The following is a 24,651-nucleotide window of genomic DNA, read 5'->3' as shown; positions in this document are numbered from 1 at the left end:
TTAGTTGTTTATTTTGTTTATTCATTTATTTACTTAGTTATTTGTTTAGTTATTTAGTTAATTATTTAGCTGTTTGTTTATTTATTTGGTTGTTTATTTAGTATTTATTTGTTTATTCGTTCATCTATTGATCCCACTGATCCACTCTGAGCAGCTTTAGTCTCACGTTTAACTTTGAACAGCGTCTGAGGAACTGTTGAAGATAAAAACCTGAACGATTGTCATCATGATCCAGAACCGGTCACACTGGATCAATAATCTGATTATCGGTTCCATCTGATACGTCACACTGACTGTAGCTGCAGGACCACAAACATCAGAACACGTGAATGTGAACCGCTGGGTCACAAAAGGTTTGAAGGTTTTAGTTCTAGAACTTTCAGAACCGGTTTCACAGGTTTGACCAAACAAACACGTCTGATCATCGTCTGTTCTGCTGACTGTCACTCCTGATTTTTAAGGAACATCAAGCTGAGCTCCTGGACGGCTTCATGAAGCCTTCAGCAGCTCATCGTCTGGACTCGTTCTGACTTTGTGCTGTTGTCGCCTGCAGCTGGAGCGGCGCCACGAGCAGATGAAGAGGAACCTGGAGGCCCAGTACAAGGAGCTGGAGGAGAAGAGGCGAGTGTTCGAGGACGAGAAGGCCAACTGGGAGGCTCAGCAGAGGATCCTGGAGCAGCAGAAGCTCGACGCCTCCAAGTCAGTACCGATCCGGCTTAAAGTCGGGAGTTTGTTTCAGTCTGAGCTTGTGACCGACACACAGCCGCCGTCAGCTTATTGGCTGACGCAGTTACTTGTTTACCTGGTTGACGGCGGTTTGAAACAACATCCTGAACACAGACGTCAGGCTGACATGAGGAGCTTTAACACGTTATTCATGTTTCATCAGACGACAATAAATCTGTTTTCACTTCAGCATCAAAGTGATTCAGTTAACTGGTCAAAAGAGCGAAGTTCTGGTGACCGTCGGTTTTGTTGACCAGAATTGACCAAAAACACGGTTTCATGTCAGAGTGACGACAGACCTGGTTGGACACTTACGCAGTCATTTATCTTTAATTTTGATTAAACTGACTTTTCACTTTTGTAGAAATCAGCTTCACTTTGACATAAAAGAGTTTTTTCCTCGTTATTGTTTTTGTGATCGCAGTTTTCTCAACAGGAATTTCAAAAACAACAGATTTGATACCTAATTAAAGGAGGTGAAGACTTCAGTAATTACATGTTTTACTTTTTTTATTACTCTGAAGCCAAACCAGGATGTTTTTTGGATAAAAACCCAAAACGTCGAGGTAACGCTTTGACTTCTTCTCTCCCAGGACGATGGAGAAGAACAAGAAGAAAGGGAAGATCTTCTGAAGCCGACGCCGCCTCTGCTTCAGCTCCACACCTTTATTCTTTGATCCCCTCTGAAGCTCTGGTGGTCCTCAGAGAACACAACCCAACAGCTCAACACGACACCCACACACACGACACGCCGGCCTCTCTGCAGCGCCACACCGTCTTCATGGGGAGTGCATGTGTTTGTGAGATTCTATTTTCCTATATTTCCTGACAAGGAGGAGCGGCCGACTTCCTCTGAGCCGAGTCGTGGCGAGGACCTGCATCGCCATCCGTACACATGTAGTCCTTCTCTAGCATCCGTAGACCCGCAGCTCTTTCTTTGCCCGACATTTAACACGACATTGAAACACTCCGGAGCGAGTCGGCAGAAGGTAAACGTGCAGGTGGAGGAAAGTTTCTGAAGCAGGAGGCAGCTAAGGACGGGTTGAGTTAAGGCCCGGTCGCACCCGAACACGTTCACGCATCCTCACAGGGCCAGTTAACCACCGTTAGCATACAGGCTAACTGCTAACATGCAGGCTAACCGTTCACATGCAGACTAACCGCTAACATGCTACCACCGTTCACCCCACCGCAGCAGGCTAACTGCTAACATGCAAGCACTGGTCACCCCACTGCAGCGTTGTCGTGGCTAACCGCTAACATGCTAGCACTGTTTACCCCGCTGCAGTGTTGTCGCGGCTAACTGCTAACATGCTATTACTGTTCACCCCGTTACAGAGTTGTTGTGGCTAACTGCTAACATGCTAGTACTGTTTACCCCGCTGCAGTGTTTTCGTGGCTAACCGCTAGCATGCTAGCACTGTTCACCCCACTGCAGCGTCATCGTGGCTGACTGCTATCATGCTAGCACTGCTCACCACGCCACAGCGTTATTGTGGCTAACTGCTAGCATGCTAGCACTGGTCACCCCACTGCAGCAGGCTAACCGCTAACATGCTAGCACGGCTCACCCTACTGCAGCGTTGTCGTCTGTTATTGACGCTGGAATTTCTCAGGACTTAAATCATTCAACAAACTAAAACCAAGGAAACAGCAAACCAAAAGATTGGGTAAAAAATGACATCTTTTCTCTACACTATAAACTTACTAATTAATTTTTTACATCCATTGGAATAAAAATCATGTTTCTTCTCTTGGCAAATTCATAAAATTCAAAAGACATGTATGCTAACAGAACTTGCTTTTTTCACAAGCAGATAAACTACATCTTCAGTTAAAACAAATCCATTCGCTAACGGTTGCTAACAAAACTCGTTCTCCTGTTTACGATCACATTTTCCAAATTAAATCTTCCAGTTAAAATATGTGCAGATAAAGAAATATGAAACACATCAGTCTGAGAACTTGTTTTTTTTTTCATTTGAAATCTTTTGAGTTAAACGATAAGCTTGCTAACAAGTTAAGCTAAGTGCTATCAAAGCTGTTTTTTCATGGGTTAATGCATTTTTTAGATAGTTTAATAACTTTTCATCAGAAAATGCATCTTTCGGCTAAAGTAATGCATTTGCTAATGTTTGCTAACAAAACTAGTTTCCTTTTGTTTGTTTGTGATTACATTTTTCAAATTAAATGTTTTTTTTTTTTTGTCAAAAATTCTGGTCCTGGAGGAAACAGGAAGTTTTGAATAAACGAGTTTCTCCAATAGCGAAAGAAGTCTTATGCGGCTAATGACTAAAACGAGGTTAGCGATAGCAAATCAAGTTTGATCGAATAAAATGATCTCATCTGGCCTTAGCATAAGTGCGCTAACGTATGTGCTAACACAGCTAGTTTTTTCGGCGGCAAATACATTTTCCAAATAAATTCAAAACCATTCGTCTTGCAGCTAAGCTAGTACGTTCACTAACGTTTGTTTAGATGAAGCAGACGTCTAGACGTCGTGTTTTGGGTCAACAGTGCCAGTTTACGATTTCTCCAGATTCGACTCCGATAATGATCCTTTTTCCAAGTGGGCGTGGCCGGGCCTTCAGACAGGTGTGCTGTGCAGTGGCAGGTGTGTTCTATTAAAGCTGTGTGTGAGGATGAAGAGTAGGGCGGGGCTAGACGGAGTGTTTCCTTCCTGAATAGACGACATTATGCGACGTCGGTGTGAATCGTCCCAGGTGACCGTGATGAGGTGTGTTATTGTGACGTGAGTGATGGATGTTGTCATCGACCTGAACCCTGATGTCCGCAGGTTTTCTCACATTTTTCCTTTTTGGGTAAAAAACCACCAAAAAGGACGACTCATGAAAAGCCCTTCCTTCCTCTGCGGAGGCTTCTAACCTCCTCCGTCGGTCTGGAGCTGTAGCGCTCAGGCGGTCGAACCTCTAACATCCCTTTTCTTCTTTCCCAGAGTTGTCATGTTTTATTTTCATATGATGATATTAATAACTCTCTATGTACGGTTGAAGAGCGACTCCTTAAAGCCCTCGTAGTTTTCTTAAGTGACTCTTAGATGAGTCTTTTAGATTAGTTTCTTCATGACGCGTTCAAAGCAAAATGCAAGCGGGACGACCTGAAGCCCTGATCTGTTGATGATGTACATACTGCTGGCTGCTCGGTGGCCTTTTCTTGTTTCGTTTTTTTCAGACTGTGATACGTGAGGGATGAATCATGTAGAGCTCGTCTTAGGAGGACGTTTCCATTCATCTGAACATCTATGCCAATGAGTTCTCAGGACCGGGTCAGGCTACGTTTAATCACACTTCTGTGGTCCGACAAGTTTAAAACAGGGACTGAATTTTATGAGACGCTTGTGAACCACTCGCCCCTCAGTAACACCAAGTTCAAACAAGTTTAGGTGGGTTTTTTTTGTAATATTTTCTTTTTATATATATATATATATAAATCTATATTACACACTGTTTCTGCTTCTCTTCTTTGTTTTATCGAGTGTTCTGTCTCTAACTGTACATGGTTAATATTAAAGTTGACAGGTTATGCTTTAACCCCCACAGCGTGCACCGATCTCTTCTTTGAATCACGTTTGCGTCGCGTACGTCACCTTCATGTGTCTGTTGTTTGTCTGGGCTTTACCTTCTGCACCCTGACCGGTCCCTGGGCCTGGTTCTGACGGAGGAAGTAATTTGGTTTTGTTGGGTTTCTATCCATAGTGTAATGTTAAAAAGTCCTCTCCTCACTAAAAGGACTTATCCTGGAAAAGGGCGCTCAGCAGATAAAGAAACAACATTTAAGTCTAGAACAGTGGATGTGCCATCAGAGAGTTAAACAGTCGAATATAGTTTCAATTGAGTTTTTTTCTACCGTCCAGCATGGAGGCGGCAGCATCATGCTCTGAACTGGAGCTTCACACAAAGTAGATGGACCAATGAAGGAGGAGGATCACCTCCATGTTGTTCAGGAGAACCTGAAACCATCAGCAGAAGGTTGATCCTGGACATAGTTGGATGTTTTTTTTTTTAAAATAACTTCAGTAATTTTGGACAGATGGTAGGTTAGGTTGGACAGCTTTCAGGTCATTCTGGATAAAGTTTGAGTTCCAAACTATTTTCTGTCATTTTCAACAAGTTCTGAAGCGTTTTTGACATTTATTGTCATCTTCAATAGCTGATTCTGGACATATTTTAAAGTAAGCTTGGACAAGTTGTCAGTTTAGACAGCTTTCCAGTCATATTGGACCAATTTCAGGCTGCTCTGGATGATGTTGGAGTCATTTTTGGGTTATTTTGGAATAATTCTGGACAGACTTTGGTCATTTTAGAAAAGTTTTAAGTCATTTAGGACATTTTGGTTGTGAAGAGTTTCCAATAACTCTTGACTTTTTATGACAGAATGATTGAAACACAACCTAGCATCCAGCATGGAGGTGGCAGCATCATGCTCTGGTTCTGTTCTGCTGCCAGTGGACCTGGAGCTTTACACAAAGTAGATGGACCAATGAAGAAGGAGGATCACCTCCACGTTGTTCAGGAGAACCTGAAACCATCAGCAGAAGGTTGATCTTGGACACAGTTGGATGTTCCAACCAGACAATGAGCCCAAACACACATCAAAGTGGTGAAGAAATGGTTCCATCAGGCTGGAATGAAGGTTCTAGACTGGTCTCCCCAAAGTCCTGACTGGAACCATCCAGAACCTGTGGACTGATGAAGGAACAAGTCTGAGTCAGAAAGACGACGAGTTTAGTTGAACTGCAGCGGTTCTGTCCAGAGGAGTCAGAGATGGACCAGAAGCTGGTGGACGGAACCAGAAGAACCCGACTGAGGAGAACCTGGACGTCTAACCAGATATTGACAGATTTAGTCATATTAAAAAAAAAAAAAACCTTTAAGAAATCTACAAAAGAACCAAAAAAGGAGATTTTATTTGTGGCAGAGATTCGTGTGTTTCAATGGTTCCATCAGAGAACAAACAGAGTTCTACGGGTCACTGGTCCAGATCGTTGGGATGAACATGACTGGACCTTCGTTAACAGTTAATCTGCTGAAACGAAACCAGAAACCAGAGAACCTTGAGTCCAGCTCAGTCCTGTTTGGTCCAACCAACAGGTCCGTTTACTAGAAGAGAAGTTCTGACATCCCATGTCCAACATGTGCTCCAAAGATCAGAACTCACTGACTGTGATGGAACTCTTCACCTTCAGCTCCATGAGCCAAAATATACGGACGGCAGGAGTGTACAGGGTGTGTGTGTGTGTGTGTCCTTGACCATGCTGGTGGGTTTTGGCTGCAGCGGGTGGTGTAGATGTCCGTGATGGAGGGGAGAGACACTCTGATGGTTTTCCTGCTGGTCTCACTACCCTCTGGAGGACCTTGTGGTCTGAGACAGTGCAGTTTCCAAACCAGGTGGTGATGCAGCTGCTCAGGAAGTTCTCAGTGGTCCCTCTGTAGAATACTGTCAGTATGGGGGTGGGAGGTGGGCTTTCCTCAGCCTCCACAGGAAGTGGAGGCGCTGCTGGGCTTTCTGTGCTATGGAGCTGGTGTGGAGGGACCCAGTGAGGGCCTCCACCAGGGGGACACCAAGGACAAGGTGCTCTGGACCATCTCCACAGCGGAGCCATCGATGGTCAGAGGAGCTGCTCCCTTTGTCCTCTCCTGAAGTCCACAACCATCTCTTCAGTCTGGTCCACATTCAGAGACAGGTTGTTGACTCGGTACCAGTCACCTCCTCTCTGCAGGTCGGCTCCTCGTTCCTGCTGATGAGACCCACCACGGTGGCGCCGTCAGCAGATCACATGTTTTACTGCAGATCTTTAGCAGGAGCAAAGCTCCAGCTTTTAATTATTCATTTAAAAGAAGAAAATGAAATCAGCTGATTAAAGTCTGAATTTACATGTGAAACTATAAACAATGACCACAATGATTTCTGATCTATAACTGATTTTCTTCAGTTTTACAGCGTTTAGGAATAGTTTCAGTTCTTGGGGCGACACCAACAGCAAACCAAACTCCTGTGTGCGTACTGGGCCATTAAAGCTGGTTCTGGTTCTGATCATTATTATAATTACAACAATGTCCCGTTAAATGTGCATCACCTATAATATGGGTTCATGCATCGCTCCAGACTCATCTGCACTGTAAAAAATAACAACTTTAAACTGTACTGTCTTTGTATTTGACATTTGTTTTCCCTTTTTGTTAAATTACAGATAATAACGAGTAAAATCACAGAAAGGAAAATATTAGTTTAAATGTAAACTATAAAAAAAAAACAGGATAAAACTGTAAATAATGTCCAATTAAAATAAAAGAAGTTAATTTCTGAATGAAACCGTCTGTGCTGTATTTAAATCAGCCAAACACGTCTTTATTTTACAGATATGCACCTCCAGCTCCTTTTTTTTTTGACCTTTGATGCTATTTTTTATGTATTTATTTTTTACTGTAATTAAATCTGCTTCAAACATCATAGTTCTGCGGATGTTTGCTGTTACTGTCACAGGTTTTTAGGGTTATGGGATGTTCCAGGACATTTATTGGAACGTTTTTCCAGATCTCTGTCTGACTCAGTGTACAGACAGACAAACAGGAAACCAACCGTAACGCAGACAAACACCAGAAAGCCACAGTTCAGAATAAACCTCATCACCTCGTCATGCGTCAGCTGCTCCACGGTGCAACGTGGAGACCAGATCTTTATCACGCTCGGTTTCAGTTCTGCGTCTGGTTCCATCACTTGCTGCAGCAGCATCGATTTCCTCCTGATCGGCGGCTGCTGTCATGCTTCAGGACATCCACCGTAGTTCCAGTGGTCCAGAGGTCAGCTGGAGCCCGTCTGGATGACTGCCTGATCCCCTTCAGTCCGCCTCCCGTCCCAACCGCCCCACAGAGGATCAACATCCACCCCCTCAGTCATCACCCACCACCTACAATCCTGCACACTGACGTCAGCTCAGCGTTTAACACCAGAAGACTGACAGAGAAGCGGGCTGCAGGTGGATCAGTGGTTAGCACTGTTAGCATCACAGCTAGAAGGTCTCTGGTTGGCGTCCTGGTGAGGACACCCGGGATCTTTCTGCGTGGAGTCTCCATGTTCTCCCCGTGCAGCGTGGGTTCTCTCCGGGTTCTCCGGCTTCCTCCCACAGTCCAGAAACATGCTGAGGTTAATTGGTGATTGTAAATTGTCCGTAGGTGTGAATGTGAGTGTGCTTGGTTGTCTGTCTCTAAGTGTAGCCCTGTGATAGACTGGTTACCTGTCCAGGTGAACCTGCCTTCACCCTGAGTCAGCTGGGATAGGCTCCGCCCCCCATGACCCTGGTGAGGATTAAGCGTTGATGATGGATGGATGATAGAGAAGCTCCTCCTCCTGGGCCTGGACACCGCCACGTGTCTGGGTCCTGGACTTTCTGACCTAAAGACCCCAGGCTGTCCGGGTCGGAAAGAACATCTCCAACTCCATCCCGCTGAGCTCTGGATCTCCTCCAGACTCTGTGCTCAGTCCACTGTTGTCCACACTGCTGACACTCGACTGTGCAGCCACACATGAGGAGATCCAGACCATCACGCTGCTGATGGTACCACAGTGGTGGGACTCATTCACCAGAACAAAGAACCAAAGAACAGAGATGAAGTGAAACCCCAGAGGTTCTGGTGGAGCAACAACAACCTGCTGCTCAGCGTGGACAAAACCAAGGAGATGATCATCGACTTCTGGAGGTCACGTCCTGAGCGTGCTCCCTTCAGCATCAGCAACTGCACAGTGGAGAGAGTGGAGAACATTAGGTTCCTCAGAGTGCAGATCTCCAGGATCTGAGCTGGAATCAGAACACCACAGCGACCATCAGACGGTCCAGCAGAGACTGCACTACCTGAGGAGGCTGAAACCAGCCTCTCTCCCTGCCAGCATCCTCAGGACTTTCTCCAGAGGTGTGGTGGAGAGCGTCCTGACATCCTGCATCTCCACATGGTCCTCCAGCTGCAGTGTGTCAGACACAAAGCCCTGCAGAGGACAGTTAGAGGAGCTCAGAGGGTCTCCTCTGTCCAGGAACTTCTCCAGAGCTTCTCCAGGAGCAGGACCCTGAACATCATCAGGGACTCCTCACAGCCTCTCCATCAACTGTCTGAACTGCTGCCATCAGTAAAACGTTTCTGGAGCGTTGAAGGAAGAACCTCCAGCCTGATCAGCAGCTTCATGCCACCAGCTGTCAGAACGCTGAGCTGCTGGTCCAGAGATACAAACACTTGTTTAAGTTCCTGGATCCTGGAGAAACGTTCTCATCCTGCCTGTGCTGCTGCTGGATGTACAGCACCATGACAACAAACTGGATCTGACCGGTACTGATCTGCTCTGATCATCAATGACCCGTCAACAGAACACGCTGAGGAGCTGATCCAGAGCTGCACAGTAACAGAGTACATGTAACTGTAGTTTAAAGGTACTTTATTATTTAACAGTTCAAATATTTTACTTTTTCGTGATCACGATGCAGATGTAGTTTGATCACACAGAATCAGTTCTGATGTAAAGTCATAGATGAAGCTGGACCTCTGATGACCCCAGACGTCCATCAGCAGGTCTTTGTGAGGCTTCATCAGTAATCAGAGTCCAGCAGTAGAACACGTCACCTCACAGTCTGCCTGAAACACAACTCGCTCTATTTCTTCTCCTTTTCACTGTTTTTCTTTTAAACCTGTGATTTTTCACCACTTTACCGTCATTATGCACATTTTATATTCACCTTTTATAATAACAGATGAACTGTTTCTGGTAAACTTCAGGAGAAAAGTTTTCGTTCACAAGTTGGTCATTAAAAAAGGCCTGAACTGTAAATAGTGTCACAATAATGTATTCACTGCAGTTTCTGTAAAACATGGATATTTTTCTATATTCATGCCAGTTCTGATATATTTATGTACATCCTGATAACAGCTAGAACAGGATGAGTGATTCTTGTTTTCATTAAATGAATAAAAATCAGTCACTAAATTAATTAGAACACCATTTGCTGTATTTGCTGTACATGCAGGAGGCTAAATGAAGCTTTCCACATTTTCTTTTTATTTTTAATTTATTTTCTGGCACCAGTATAGAACGATTTTCACCTTCATTGGTCCATCTAATTTGTGTGAAGCTCCAGGTCCACTGGCAGCAGAACAGAACCAGAGCATGATGCTGCCACCTCCATGCCTGATGGAACTTCCTTCTCCATCAGCCTCTCAGCTCATGTTGATGTCAGACCCTGTGGACACTGACAGCTGTGTTCCAGCAGCTTCTGGTCCATCCAGAGCTGCTTCCTGCTGGTTCCTGGTTGACTCTTGGCCATCTTGCTTGATGATGGTTTGATGTTCTCAGGGTTCAAGACTTCACCTTGTCTTGATTTGACGAGCTCAGCGTTCCTATTCGTAACCTCTGTGTTCCTGTCTCATTTGATTGTGTAACGTGGTTTAGTTTAGACTTTGGTTTGTATCCAGATGATGGTATCCAAGCCAGCTGACCGGCCTCCTGTGTTTGGCTTCTTGCCTTTTTCTTACTCTGTTTGTTTTCTCAGTTGTACAAAATCGTCTCATTTTTTTTACTCTGTTATCAGAACTTGTCGTTTTTTTACGGGCTTGTTTTCGTCCCATCTAGTCGCACACGTCGAGCAGCAGCTGCAGCGTGGACCGGACCGCCACCAAGTCCCGGGTGAGCAGGCGATGTTTATCACAAATTGTATTTATTGTTATTTACAGAACACTTCTCAGCCCTGTTCAGGACTTTAGGGGTCTTTTGGACCCCCCAGTTCATCTGGTTTAGGTTATTGTTTTTTTATTTTTGAAGATTTTTTTTTTTTTTTAAATACAGAAAGAGGGACGTTTGTCAAACCAAAAATACGTCAACTCATCAGAAGATTAATTTAACATAATATAAAAGTCTGTAATGAATACCAGCAGATGTTTTGCACAGATTCTTTCTTGGACCTTCTACGTATGAAAGTCCTGAACGGGGTCGAAGTGCTTCACAAGGCAGCAAAATAAAACACAAGTCATTAAATCAGCAGTTTCTACAAGAAGATAAAAACTGGATTTGGTGTAGAAAAAATTAATAATAAACTGTTTAATTTAAATGAAGAATATTTAAAAAACAATAAACGACACTTTAATTATGACCTCAGGGACTAAATTAACTTTAAATGTGTAATTCTCTTGTTTTATTTTACTCTTGTTTTTACAGTTTTATTATATTTCCTTTTATTCTTGGTGCTTTTATTGTGTTTTTTGTATGAATCGTTCTTTGTACTATCGATTTATTTACGTTAAAATTCTGTATTTTGCATTTTGTGCTGACGTTCTGCTTCTCTGGTCTTTTGTCTGCCTGTCTGACGGATGTTTTCTTGCTGAATATCCTCCGTTTTGTAAACTCTCTTTCCAATAATGTGCTCTATAAATAAAGGTATTATTAATATGAATGTTATTAATTGATTTATGGTATTTTCACACCTTCAGGTCACACCAAGAAAGCTTCTGAATACTATAACTGTGAGTATCCAGCTTGATTTTAATCCACAAACCTTCTCCTGATGTGTGTTTTTCTCGCTTCCCGTCTGTGAACACTTTGTTTTGTTTCCAACAGAGATCCAGTAACGCTCTGACATGTGAGTTTTATTTTATTTCAGCTTCGATTCCTCCTGCTGTACTCCACTCTGGGGAGGTTTAGTTGTGTTTAAACTGGTCATAATGGTCGTGTCCTTTCATGTTGATCCGTTTTCTTTCCGTTCATCCTGCAGCCGCTGCTCATCCTTCCCTCAACGCTCGGCGCTCCAGTAACTTCTGTCTGGTCGGCTCCCATAAGATCACGCTGGCCTCGCTGGGACACAGCAAGTTCCCTCTGGACAAGGTCGGTCGAACTGCATCAGCTTTTCTCTGAGTGTAGGATGTTTTAAAACGACCTGAGTTCACCTGAGTGTGCTTTTATGAGTGCAGTAAGTTCCTTTTGTTGCACAGCCGCTGGGTTTTGCGGCACAGACGCCACTTTAAACCCTCTTTGTTTAGACGTTCCTGCACACGGCTGGGCTCACCGGTGATCTAACCCGTCTGTCTCCCTCCCTTCTCTTTGTCTCGCCTCCTCCACTCAGATGAAGCTTGAAGGCAAAATCAGGAGGCTGCTGGGAGATGAGTTTCAGGAAAAGGTTTTCAGCCCTTCACCGCCTCCTTTCTGTGTCTTTCTTCTCTGCAAAAACTCTCATCCAGGGATCTCCAGCTCCGGTCCTGGTGAGCTGCTGTCCTGCAGGTTCTAGACGTTACCGCAACACACCTGACTCACATTAAAGGATCTCCAGCAGCTTGTTGTCAAGTTCNCAGCAGCTGGAGTCAATCAGAACCTCTCAGGAGGAGTTAGGAGGCCATGAAGCTAAGAACATTAGATCAACAGAACTTTCTCCATGAATAGAACTGATCATTCATGTTGTTCTTTTTCTATTTATGATCCAACACATTTTGTCAAATCTCCAGAAAACCTTTAAAAAACCTATGAAAGAACCAAAACACGTGATTGTTTTATTGTGACAGAGATTCTCGTGTCATTGGAAACTCCTTTCCCATTTTATGTTTGTTTGTTTTGTTCTTGCCTACTCTGTAAGGCGTCTATGAGGGTCTTAAAAAGCGCTCTATAAGTGTTATGTATTACTGTTATTATTATATATATATATATCTATGAGGTCTTTATGAATGTATTTTGTTCGTGACTGTAAACTGAAAATTTTCTTTTTCTTTGTCTGACCCGATTCGCTGAACCTCAGCTCAGAAAAGACACGAAACCATCGATTCACATCAACCGTGTTTTATTAAAAAACATAGAACAAGTCTTCATAACTTAAGCCTGTAAAACCAGACATTGGTTTATCACAGTGTGATGCAGCAGCAGGCGTTCACTGTCCGCTGCCTTCAGGCCTGGTGGTTCTGTTGTAGACGTCCAGAGCCCACTGGGACGTCTGGCTGTAGCACAAGTCTCGTCCTCTGATGGTCCGGACTCTGCACAGACAACATCATTCATTCATTCAGGCTGTGGTGTGAACAAACAGAGAAGGTGAATGAAGAAGCAGCAGGAGAGGCTCACATGAAGGCCGGCTTCAGACAGGCGCTGTGGGTCCGGACCACGCCGGACACCAGCCTCAGGGGCAAAGATCGGGTCTGGAAGCCGAAGCAGCATCTTCCAGGAGCGGTGGCCTGCAGCGCTGCAGCTGTGACGGCGACAGCACAAAGTCAGGATGAAGCTGGAACCAGCAAACATGTTGAAACGACGCCACAACCCAACAATCAGACGTCGACCTGCAGAACAGAGCAGCGTCCTGGTTCTAGCTGCGATGTTCTGCTGAACAGCTCATTGTTGTTTTACTGATTCTCCGTGTTGTCAAATCACTACAAATAGTTTTCATGTATCTGTAGACTGTACAGGAAACAGGCCAAAGCTGTAAATCAGTCAAAAATCTGTTTCTGCTCATACGAACTGCAGAATTACACCATTTAAATTAGTCAAAAATATCTTTACTCCAAAAGTATTTGCTGTAATTTGAAAGCACGTTTTTCTAAGGACTGAAAAATTACTATTATTATTATTATTCTTGCCTGACGTAAAACGTTTATTTACAACAGTTTATTAGTGAAATCACACTGTTTCTACATTATTTAAATATACTATAAATATCATTATTTACAGGTATTTTCACAGTTTACAGGATTCCACCGTTCAGTGCAGCGTTCTGTTTCTACCTGTGTCTGGAATAAAAAGTATGTGAAGAAAAAACAGGCCTAAACTGTAAATTATATCAATTGAAGCATTAATTTACTGTAAACTGTAAATAATAATAACAATGATTTCTGATCTATAGCTGATTTTTCTTCAGTTTTACAGCATTTCAGGGAAACTTTGCTGCAGTTTCTGTTCTTGGGAATCTTCTAATTTTAAACTAAAGATGTTTTTTTTAATGCAAACACGCAGAAAACTGACCACGGATGTAAAGAAACGGCCAAAAACAGACGTCTGACACTCACGCATGGCGTCGCAGCAGCAGTAGACTGAGAGCAGCAGCAGAGTCAAACACAGAGTCTTCATGGTGAGGAGGATGAGCTGCTTCTTCTTCTGCTTCTGCTTCTTCGTCGTCTTGTGTCTGCTGTGATGCTGACTGAGTCCTGCGTCCATTTAAACCCCATCTATGGGGAACTCATATTTCTGTGACGTCAGTTTTTCCTTCCTGAATCTAGAGTTAATCCACTCGTCATTTTTGGGGGAATTCATGTTTGTGCCGTGAGGAAACAGTGGAGGCTTCGCTGGTGTTCAGTCGGAGGACGGACGTGACAGCAAAGATCTGCTGCAGAGATAAATCAGCTTCTTCACCACAGAGAGGCGTCTGTTCAGCACGTGGCTGGAAAGCTGAGCTCATCTCACACCTCTGTGTTTTATATAGGCTCACATGTAATGAACGTTTGCTGTCCGTTTCCTTTTACAATTACATGCTTCAGTTAAATTCACTCACAGTGTAAACCCACCTGTACATCCGACCCAGTTTATTTAAGTTGCTTTATTACATTTTAAGTCTTGTTTTCCCACATTTTTATTATGTTATTTTACAGATTTTTTTTTGTTGTTCGTTTAATTTCAATATTGGTTTTTGGGAAACATTTCTGGAACCAAACAAACAGCATAACATAAATTTCCAGGCTGTTTTTTATGTCACGGTTCAGGTTCTGGAGCTCACGCGCAGACCCAAGAGTACAATAAAGACTTTTATTTTACAAATCAAGAAATATACAGGAACAGGAAACCGAGGTCAAAGGAAGCCGAAACAGAGCTCAGTAGCACCTACCGCTGGACTGGACGTCAAATTACACAGCGACAGATTCAAGATGTCGATCAAATTACCATAAATTAATCTACTGAAGTTTGGTATCGCCACGTCGGGCAGAGTCAATAAACACAGGTTAACCAGGTTAGCAGATGACTATCAATCAAACTACAGAAGCTAACGCTAAGCTAACAGATTCACTGAGAGACCGGAGGCTTACAGACAGGAACTGGATTGTGGATGGCAGAGATGAACCAGATGAGTGGAGGTCTTCAGAAGCTTTCCAGGGAATGAGTGTTTGGAACTGGAGCTGAACAGAAACCGGTTAGACACTGAACAAGAATCACGGATCAGAACACGTACAGAGCCTGGGCAAACTAGCTGATCGTGGTTCATGGTCCAGCGTCCAGTAGTGGACTGAGCGTTGCTTATATTGTGAGTGAGGGGTTGTTGCAGCATCACCACTCCTTGCTGCAGGTGTGCTCATTCAGGTAATCCAACAAATGCCTAACCGTGTAGGCGGAAGCATCACCCACCACCCTGGGCGGTGGAGGGGGATGGAGCAGAAGGGCCAAAAGACCGTCTTTCACCGGCTTGATCTGCGAAACATGGAACGTCGGATGGATCTTCATGGAGGCCGGGAGTTTCGGCCTCACAGCACTCGGATTGATGACCCTCTGCAAAGGGACAGATGAAGTGAGGGGCCAACTTCTTTGACTCCACCTTAAGGAGAATGTCTTTAGCTTTGAGCCAAACCTTCTGACCTGGTGAGTATTCAGGAACCGGGACACAGCGACGATTGGCCTGGCGTTCCATCCCGTGTCCCGCTTGGAGAAGCGACGCCCGGGCCTTTGTCCAGGTCTTTTCACACTTCCTCATATATGTCTGGATAGACGAAACAGGAATCTCTCGGTTCAGTGCGGGAAACAATGGTTCCTGATAACCCAGAGAACACTGAAACGGGGATAAGCCAGAAGAAGAGTTAGTCAGAGAATTGTGCGCATACTCCACCCAGGGAAGCTGCAAACTCCAGGCCGACAGAGTCTCCGCTGTAATACACCTCAGAAAGGTTTCCAATGACTGGTTGGCTCAGTCAATCTGACCATTTGACTGTGGGTGGAAACCAGAGGTTAGACTGATGGTTGCCCCCAATGCTTCACAGAAATGCCTCCATACCTCCAATGTGAATTGAGGACCCTGATCTGAAACAATGTCCGCAGGTATCGCATGGAGGCAGAAAACCTGGTTGACCATAATGCCCGCAGTCTCTTTGGTGGAGCAGAGTTTGGACCGAGGGACAAAGTGGGCTGCCTTGGAGAAGCGGTCTACGAGGGAAAGTATTACCCTGGGATGGGATGGGGGCAACCCAGTGAAGAAGTCCTATGTGGCACTGGAAGTGGCTGTAGTAATCCTTCTCAAGGCTGACTGGATGTTTTACAGCCCACGCAGACTGAACAGGCCGATACAAACTCCCTTGCATCGTTTTCTATGGAAGGCCACCAGAATCTTTGACGTAGGACCTCAAGGATGCGGGATGTCCCAGGATGGCATGACACCTTGGAGGAATGGGCCCACTGCAGCACCTGAGAACGCACAGAGTCTGGGACAAACAAAGAGTCTGGTAGGCCGTTACCTGGGTGTAGGTGCAGCGCCTGAGCTCGACAAACCTGGCCGTCCACCTTCAAAGTTAAGGAGGTGATCACACAAGTCCTGGGCAGAATAGGTTCTGGCTTGTCCGGAGGTTCCTCCACAGAAAATTGATGGGACAAGGCATCAGGCTTCACATTCCTGGACCAGGGTTGGTAGGTGACGGAAAACTTGAAGCGTCCAAAAAACAGAGTCCAGCGTGTCTGGAAGGAGTTCACTCTCTTGGCTGATCGGATGTACTCCAAGTTTTTATGATCAGTCCAAACGATGAACGGATGCTCAGCTCCCTCCAACCATGGTGTAAAAGCAGAGTTTATTAATATGTGTGAGTATTCTTTACCGTGATATTGTTGACCCCTCGAAAATCAATACACGGCCTCAGGGTTCCATCTTTTTTACCTACGAAGAAGAATCCAGCCCTCACTGGTGAAGAAGATGGACGGATTATCCCAGCCGCCAGAGTCGTGGATGTAGATCTCCACTGCAGCTTGTTCAGGCTTTGACAGATTGTTCAATCGGCTGCTGGGTAAAGTGGCTCCAGGCAGCAGCTTGATGGCGCCGTCATATGGGCGATGGGGAGGCAGGGACACAGCGTCATCCTTGCTGAATACCTGAGCCAGGTCAAGGTATTCAAGGGGTACCTTGATAAGATCAACGGTTTTTGTGGGTGCACAGGAGACTGAGGATGCAGAGGGTCAGCACAGAATGGAGACAGGTGGTGCAACAGGGAAGGCTCCAGGACTTGATTTCTTTCTTTGACCAGCCAATTTGGGGGCTGTGAAGCTGGAGCCAGGGATAACCGGGAACCAGAGGTGAATCTGAATGGTCCATGAGATGGAAAGCCAGGGTCTCACGGTGGTTGCCAGCCATAATGAGGGAAACAGTCTTTTCTTGGACCCGAGCCAGGGAGAGTCTGTTGAGGGCTTGTGGTTCCACAGGACCATCCAGAGACTCAGTAGGACTCTGTAGCTGTCCTGCCATGTGACTATCACCGAAGCTCTCCTCCGCACCAGAATCCACCAAAGCTTGAACTGGAACCGACTGGGAGTTCCAACAGAGAGGCTGAAAGCTGAAGTAGAAGAACAGAGGAGGTTGAAGTTCAGCTCTGGTTACAGATGAGTCCGATCTTTTCCTGGTCTCGTGGGACCAGGTTTGCTGCAGTACAGGTGCAGGTGTTCCTGGCACGCCTCTGTTCAGGCTCCTGGGGGCACCGCTGAGTCCGATCTGCATGGGTTCAGCTTCAGCCTCAGAAATAGAATCTGATTTCCTGAGTTGTCCCGCTTTATTCATTTATGTATTTATTTTGATGTTTTATATGAATTTTATGTTGTTCTACGCGTTGATTTTTGCTACTTTTAGCCTGTCTTATAACATAGACAACACTTTGAACAACTGGGGTTGTTTTAAAATGTGCAAGTACATTTGATTTGATTTTTATTTATTTTTTTTTAAATCCAAACATCAAATTATTTAGAAATGTAATTTTCAGTTTGTTTGCCTGCAACTTTTTTGACTATGTATAATTATTGGAGTATATTTTCAAGCTCATATCGTCTGACTTTGGCTTCTTAGATGTGATTATTTGCTAGTTTTTCTTGGTAGAAAACATTTTGTGGTTTTTGACTGATGTTTGACATGTTTTAAGGAATTTTCTGACATCCTGCACTGACTGTTTTCATTTCAAAATTTAATCTCTCTTCTTTTTATTTCTAGGACTCGTCTCCATCCTGTTTTCTGTTTTTGCTGCCTGTCCTATAACGGGGACACTTTGATCAGCTCTAGTTGATTTTAAAACCTTTATTTAAGTACATTTGATGTTCACTAGAAAGAGGATAACTGTCAGATGTCCTGCTGATGATTTGGGCCTGACAGCTTTTCTCTGTGTTGATTACACTGAAAAGTGAAATTAATCAAGTCTAATTTCTAATAAAAAAGCAAATATTCAAATTAAGTGGGCAAAATTAAACGAACACTAACACTGTTTAGTCGGCCCCTGCAGGCGCTGGAGGTTCAGTTTTGCTGGTTTACTGAGTGTTTAAAGTGGATTTTTAAATGCAGCTTGAAGTTACTGACTGTGTTCTGTCAGCACGGAATCTGGATTTATTGACAGATAAAACTGTCTCTGTCCTGTTTTTCACTTTAAAAGCTTGTTTGCTCAAGAAACATACTTCTATATATATTTATTATTAGGTCATCTCGTTCTCCTCAAGTCCTCAGCAGTTTTCATTCCATTTTAAAGCATTTTAAATCCTGTAAAAGTGACTTTCCAGCCCGTCTGTTGCTGTATATTTCGCCGGTGTGTGATCATGTGTGATGATGAGAAGTTGTGACAACATGCACTCGGTGTTGTTCTGGCATTAAAAGTCAAAGGTGATGGTTTCGTTGGTTAAAAATGTCTCTAATCTGAAGGTTGAGAGTTATAAATACAAACAGAAGTCACAGGTTTCTGCCTCCTCCAGGGTGAATTACACTCTTCTGCTCACCATGACTCAGTTCCTCTTTATGCAAAACTACCCGGTGCAGAATGAGTTGATGGAGACGACGTTCACAAGATCTTATCTCAGCTGCTTTTAGAAGCACAGCCGCAACCTATTTACACGTCTGTCGAGCATCTGCATCAGTTTTAATCAGCAAGCTGGAAGCATGACTTGCAGTTAAACTGGTGATATGACAGAACGCAGCGACTGAGCTACAAATCCAAACGAATGTAACTGGTTTGTTCAAATCTACACATCTACAGATTCAAATCATTATGTTTTGCCTTTATGTCAACAGGACGTCCAGGTAACTTTTAATTAGTGACCAAAAAATGTGTTTAATTTGTTTATTAACGTTAGTTGTGGTCATTCTGCCTGCAGTCCAGCAGCGGGTCTCAGTGGGTCGGAGGCAAACAGATTGCATTTAAACATCTGGGTGCATTATTGATTTTCTTTCTGCTATAAAGTCTCTGTTTTATTTTATTGTTTTAAACTCTTTTATTTTATTTTATTGTCATTTCTTGTCTATGACTGATGATAATTGTATTTTTTTATGTATTTTATTTTAATTTATGTTCTCTTTTCTCAATTACTGATGGTTATTTAGTTATTTCAATCTATTCAGATTTATTTCCTTCTATTGTCACATTTTTTTGTTCATGGCTGATGATGATTTTATTATTTTATCATCTTGATCTTATCATCACTTTTTTTTTTGGTTTTAGAGTTCAGCCTAGCTGTTTGCCCCTCATGTACGATAGAAATGACCTTGACCTGGACATTCAACATGAAATTCAGATGGTATTAATTCGTTTTAGGGTCCTTCCACCTGTTGCAGGCATGTACTGGTAAATAAAGAAAATGCTTACAGACAGACAGCCTGTGGATCATATTCAGTCCTCCAGCATAAACATCTGCTAAACTCAAGGTCCAGATTCACATCTCTGTGGATATTTGTATGCTTTATTGTGAGCACATTTGCATATGTTATGCTGTTATCTCATATATTCTTGTAAATTTGTTGACTTTTCTATATTATATTTTCTTTATTTTTATCCTTTTTTATTTTACTTGATGTAACCTTCATTTTATACCCTAATATTCTGTGCTGTCTGTTTGCTTGTTTACCCCTTGTTGAATGTTGCTGCTGAAACAACAGAATTTCCTTCTGGGATTAATAAAGTCAGTCTAAGTCTAAATCTATTGTGTGGCTACTCTGTGTTTTACGGTAAATCCGGGATCCGATTTTAACACCCTGCAGTGCGCGTGTCAGCGGAGGATTACGGTAACCGGGCTGCTCTTCCGGGATATTTCCGGTGGTTCCGTTTAACGTCAGAAGACCCGCTGAAATTCAAAGTTGGAGGAGGAGGAGACCGAAACAACGGGACGCTTGTTGCTTGTTTCGTGTCAGTTGACCTGTTTCTACAGCCCAGACACCTTCTCAGGTAAGAAACCGCAGCTGACGCGGCGGTTTGCTGCCGCCAACGTTAGCTCGTAGCGCTAACTTTAAGCTAGGCTAGCGATAAGTCGGCGAACGTTAGGTGAGTTAGCTTGGAGAGAGCTAGCTGGCTAACTTAAAGGACCGTGTCGTTAACGCGTACACGGTTGTCAAATGACAGCTTGGCAATGTTCAGGAAAGAGAACATTTATTACATTTAACCACTAAATCGTTGCTGTGCAAACAAAAAGTGTGTTTGGCTAACTGGCTAGCACAAGCAGCTAACTGTGGCTGAGTGAAGCTACCTGGAGGCTCTTGCAGTGGGCGTTGTCACGTTTTATTTATTGTATAATATTGTTAAAAACTTTCATTTTTTAATAAATCTAACTCCAGTTTCTGGACAGAACTTTAGCTAGCTAGCATCAGGTGTTTGTTCTAATGGCATTTTACTTGTGCAGTGATTTTAATGTGCTCCTAAATGCTCCTTCTGGGTTCTGTCTGAGTTCTTGTGGCAAATTTGAATTACACTTGAGAGAAAATAAAGAAAGGATTGTGAATTGTGATTTATTCAACCAAGTTAATGCAGCTGAGCTTAGCTACCTGTTTTGTCAATTCAAACCGTAATCTACATTTTAAACAACAGATGCTGATCAAAAGCTGTCTCCTGTAGATAAATAAGATTATAAACGTGCCAAACAAATTTAGATATTTACGTTAAGACCCTACAATAACATGCATTGTACAAACTGACCTGCCTGAGTGTCAGGAAAGCTAAAAACAATCAGCAAGGATTCACCAAATAAATCACAACAGAGCTGGAAGGATTCATTAAATACTTGTCAGCTGTTAAATTAATTGACAGCTTTTTATTTATTTTTATTGATTAATCAGTTTCCGTCATTTTAAGGGGGATAAAAGCCTAATTAAATAAGTATTAGTAAATATTTTCTTACTTATTTTCTCTTTGAACATGCTCATTTTGGTTTCAGGTTAATTTTCTGACTCTTTATACAGAAAACAACAGAAAATAATCAGCAGATTAACTGGAAATGAAAATAGCCATAAATGGCATCGAGCAGTCACATGAAAACTGCTCAAATCCCGGTGGAGGTAAAAAAATAAAAAATAAAAGAGAAGCTGCAAAACACTAAAATGAGCAAAAAAAAAAAAAACAAAACATTTATTTATTTCCCTCAGAAAAACCTTTTGCAGGATCTGTGGTACGGACAAAGGGAGCAGTTGCTCTTAACCACCGTGACTGTTTTTGTACGTGTGCTGTTTTTCTTTGAGGTGTGTGAGAGCTTTTTAAATACGTGTTCAGTGTGTGATGTCTCTGTTTGCAGCTCAGCATGGAAGCTGGCGAGGAAAACGGTGGCAACGCCAGCATGAAGAGACAGAGAGAACCCCTGTCAGATACTGAGGAGAACATCTTCTCAGCACCCGGTTTGTTTGTCTTCATAAGAACACACTGTGCACACATCGACGGCGCTCTTTGCAGTGATTTACGTTCGTGCCTTGTGTCTTCCTTCTGACGTTTCAGAGGCGAATGATGGCCAGAAGCGGCGGCGTCTGGAAGCGTCCGGTTTGGAGAACCGCAGTCCTAAACCGTCTTCCTCTGGACGCCTGGCCGAGCTGGAGGCAAAACCGGACACGCCGATAGTTATGTCAGTCCGGTCTCGAGTCCAGCAGCTCACCCAGAGAAGAGAAGGTGACTGTGAATTATTGTTCTTACAGTTGAAATGTGCCTGCTCATATTGTGTCCACCCAGTTCTTAATCAGTGGGATTAGATTAAGTGTCAGAAGCTCTGCTCGCTGTAACACGACACAGTTCAGCAGGTGGTTGAAACCCCAAACCTTCAGGGTTTATTGCACTGGCTTCAGCTACGTTGTAAACGCACAAAATCGACTCATATTTGAAAATAGCGTCGCTCTGGATTTGGCTGCATGTGTCATCGTAGATCAAAAGTCAAGCTGGATTATCTATCAGCGAGATAAGAGCTGCTGTCACGGTGTTGAGCAATCTGTGGAGCCAGACAGTGTTGGTGTCGGAGCAACGCTGCAGTTTACAGGAGAAAGTGTTTGTTTCCTGTCAGGAGGAGCTCCTCCGACCCAGCGATGCCTCTCTGATCCGGGCAGCGACGGGCCGTCAGTCAGCATCCACAGCAAGGGCTTCAGAGAGCATCTCCTCGGTACGAACAGCGAGTGTTTGTGTTGAACTCTAGACATATATCACACATGCACAGGCTGCAGTCAGCACAGCTACACATAAACAGAGCTTCCAGGTGGAGGATTTGCTTCACTTAGCTGCTGAGTTTTCACCTAAAACAACACACGACGAGGTGAGAAATGTTCATATGATTGTGTTGTTTCAGAACCAGTTCATCAGTGTACCGTAGAATCACTGCTTCATCTCTGTAGCAGGGACACGACTAATATTAGTTCAGGCAGTAAAACAGGAGGAGGCTCCTACAGCCACGTACTATCATTATCTTTAACTATTAATGAAAACACACCTGAACGACCGTTTTTCTTCCTCCAGGTGAGGGAGAGTTCAGTCAGCGGATGGAGCGCTTTAAGCCCCTCCTCCCGACTAGCCCCGCCCCCAGCCTGAGCCCCGCCAACACCTGTCTGCGGACCCGCTCCGACTTTGTGTCTGAAATTCAGCAGAAGCTCCAGGGAACCACGACGCCGAGCTCCAAGCAGACGTCCCGCATTCGCCAGGTTGGTTTGATCAGGGTTCATCATCAGTGCTTTCTTTTTTCCCCCTGTCTGTTGAGAAATACCATATAAATGAAGTTATTATTATTGTTGTATTATTGTTAAAAATTAAATGTTGCACCTTAATATTGATAAAAATGAAATATTCCAACTAAAAATTATATAAAAAATTAAATATTGCTCCTAAAAATTGGATAAAAATGAAATATTGCATCAAAAATTGGATAAAAATGAAACGTTGCACCTAAAAAAAAATGGTAAAATGAAATATTGCACCTAAATGTTTGATGAAAATGAAATATTGCACCTAAAAATGAGATAAAAATTAAATATTGCACCTAAAAATAGATAAAAATGAAACTATAGAAATCCATATTTTGCACACCTACAGCCGATCGTTCCTCCGACACATCAGGTCTCCACGGTGTCGTCTGAATCTTTTATTATCGAAGCTTTTACCAGCTACAGTACCTTAAGAATAAACATATGTACTCAAATGTCAGAGTAAATGGATTTACATGTGGGATATGCGTCTGAAATGTGACCCGGTTGTCCAGGAGCGGGAGCAGGAGCTGAGCCAGCTGCCCTTCCAGCCGATCAGCGAGAACGCCTGGCTGAAGAGGAGCAGCTCCGACTCCTCGCTGGCTCAGGTGGGTTTGGGTTGTGGTTTATTATAATGGGGAGGAAGTACAGGGTCCTCAAGACGGAAAATCCACTAAATGATAAGAATTAGGAGTAAAGGTTCAGTTTTCTAACCAGTTGTTAGCCGGGGTTTCATTTACTCGAGCATGATAGACTGTTTTTAAACCAAATTAGCAGAAATCACAAAGAAGTGCAGATATTTCTTTAAAAAATGCACCACAGACTGGTTGTTTATGAGGCAGAAGAACCAGAACCAGATCTGCAGAAGAACAAACTCAGCTTTTTATAGAACTTGTCTTTTGCCAAATACAGAGAAGCTGCTGCAGTGTCTGAAAATCAGATAACTTAACGTTTACATCATAAATCTTATTGGATCTCGCTCCATATTTGTTTTGTCATTTTTTAATTAGCTGTTTTGTCCTAATTGGACTTTAATATTGTGTATCTGGACAGTTACATATATATTTTCCTTTAGAAGTTTCTTTTTGTTTTAGGCTCCTTTTTTGGGGGGATTTTATTTCCTGTGCAGCCAAAGATCCAGAAGGTCTTTATATATAAACAGAGAGACACTGGGTCAGTCACTGTCAGGATTGATTCAACACTTTTTCGTTTCATTCAACGTGTTTATTCACATTATTTTCTGTGGATTGGGTTTCCTGTAATGTGGAGCAGTTAGCATGAGGTTTTATTTTCATGTCAACAACGTCAGCAGAGATGGACCCCTGCTGGTCCTTCGTCCTCGTCTTCCTCCTTCTACTGGGTCCCTCTGTCTAAAAGGAGAGTTCAGTGGCCTCCCATGCAGCCCTGGGACGTGAGTCAGTGATTTAGGAACTCCTGCACCGTCTGCTCACTTTGGGGGTTTTTACACCTGAGTCCAGCTGGATCAGAACAGAATAAGAATATCTGAACATTACTGAACCGCTGGTGCAGAATTCCCCGTTACACGACTGTTTTAGCAGAATGACCTTCACTTGTTAAACGGAGCACTTCTTTAACTGTGTGGTGGTTTTGGGGAAGTTCACTGAAGACACAGAGGTGTTATTTACAGTCAGTGGAGTTTTTTCTTGTTTTTTTTATGTGTACTTAAAGATCACTGTCCTCGTCATCTCTGTAGCCTACAGGGTGTTGATAGCATCACTTCAGGGGGATTTACTTTCTCTTCCACCTTGTTGTTAACTCACTTT

At 43.4% G+C, this 24,651-nt stretch overlaps 3 protein-coding genes and 1 long non-coding RNA gene across 8 annotated transcripts in view; 3 read left to right on the top strand and 1 right to left on the bottom strand.

Moving 5' to 3' along the window:
- The window catches only part of LOC103369301 (septin-7-like), a 61,006-nt gene extending 56,723 nt beyond the window's left edge, over positions 1-4,283 (top strand). For all 3 annotated transcript variants that reach the window (XM_008297985.1, XM_008297984.1, XM_008297986.1), the window contains exons 12-13: positions 554-699; positions 1,320-4,283. In XM_008297985.1, the coding sequence (XP_008296207.1) occupies positions 554-699; positions 1,320-1,359 (186 nt within the window). In that variant the 3' untranslated portion in view covers positions 1,360-4,283. The remainder of the gene's footprint in view (positions 1-553; positions 700-1,319) is intronic.
- Positions 4,284-10,047: 5,764 nt separating this feature from the next.
- LOC103369300 (uncharacterized) lies at positions 10,048-11,895 on the top strand. Its single transcript, XR_520822.1, has 5 exons — positions 10,048-10,410; positions 11,211-11,243; positions 11,338-11,359; positions 11,492-11,601; positions 11,840-11,895. It is a non-coding gene; the product is annotated as an uncharacterized LOC103369300 (long non-coding RNA).
- Positions 11,896-12,527: 632 nt separating this feature from the next.
- On the bottom strand, positions 12,528-13,913 carry LOC103369299 (C-C motif chemokine 3-like 1). Its single transcript, XM_008297983.1, has 3 exons — positions 13,755-13,913; positions 12,820-12,943; positions 12,528-12,734 (listed from the first exon to the last, which is right to left on the bottom strand). Exons 1-3 carry the CDS (start codon positions 13,900-13,902, stop codon positions 12,632-12,634), a joined length of 375 nt encoding a protein of 124 aa, XP_008296205.1. The 5' UTR covers positions 13,903-13,913; the 3' UTR covers positions 12,528-12,631.
- A 6,121-nt stretch (positions 13,914-20,034) lies between these two features.
- Positions 20,035-24,651, top strand: part of anln2 (anillin, actin binding protein 2) — an 18,909-nt gene continuing 14,292 nt past the window's right edge. For 2 of the 3 annotated variants that reach the window (XM_008297981.1, XM_008297980.1), the window contains exons 1-6: positions 20,035-20,114; positions 21,451-21,550; positions 21,648-21,815; positions 22,201-22,296; positions 22,647-22,828; positions 23,383-23,475. In XM_008297981.1, coding sequence (XP_008296203.1) covers positions 21,457-21,550; positions 21,648-21,815; positions 22,201-22,296; positions 22,647-22,828; positions 23,383-23,475 — 633 coding nt within the window. In that variant the 5' untranslated portion in view covers positions 20,035-20,114; positions 21,451-21,456. The remainder of the gene's footprint in view (positions 20,115-21,450; positions 21,551-21,647; positions 21,816-22,200; positions 22,297-22,646; positions 22,829-23,382; positions 23,476-24,651) is intronic. The other variant, XM_008297982.1, reaches the window with a different exon arrangement.

Source organism: Stegastes partitus, unplaced genomic scaffold, assembly GCF_000690725.1.
Source record: "Stegastes partitus isolate 25-593 unplaced genomic scaffold, Stegastes_partitus-1.0.2 Scaffold1267, whole genome shotgun sequence".
Lineage (NCBI taxonomy): Eukaryota > Metazoa > Chordata > Actinopteri > Pomacentridae > Stegastes > Stegastes partitus.
This window is presented reverse-complemented; position numbering and strand designations above follow the sequence as displayed.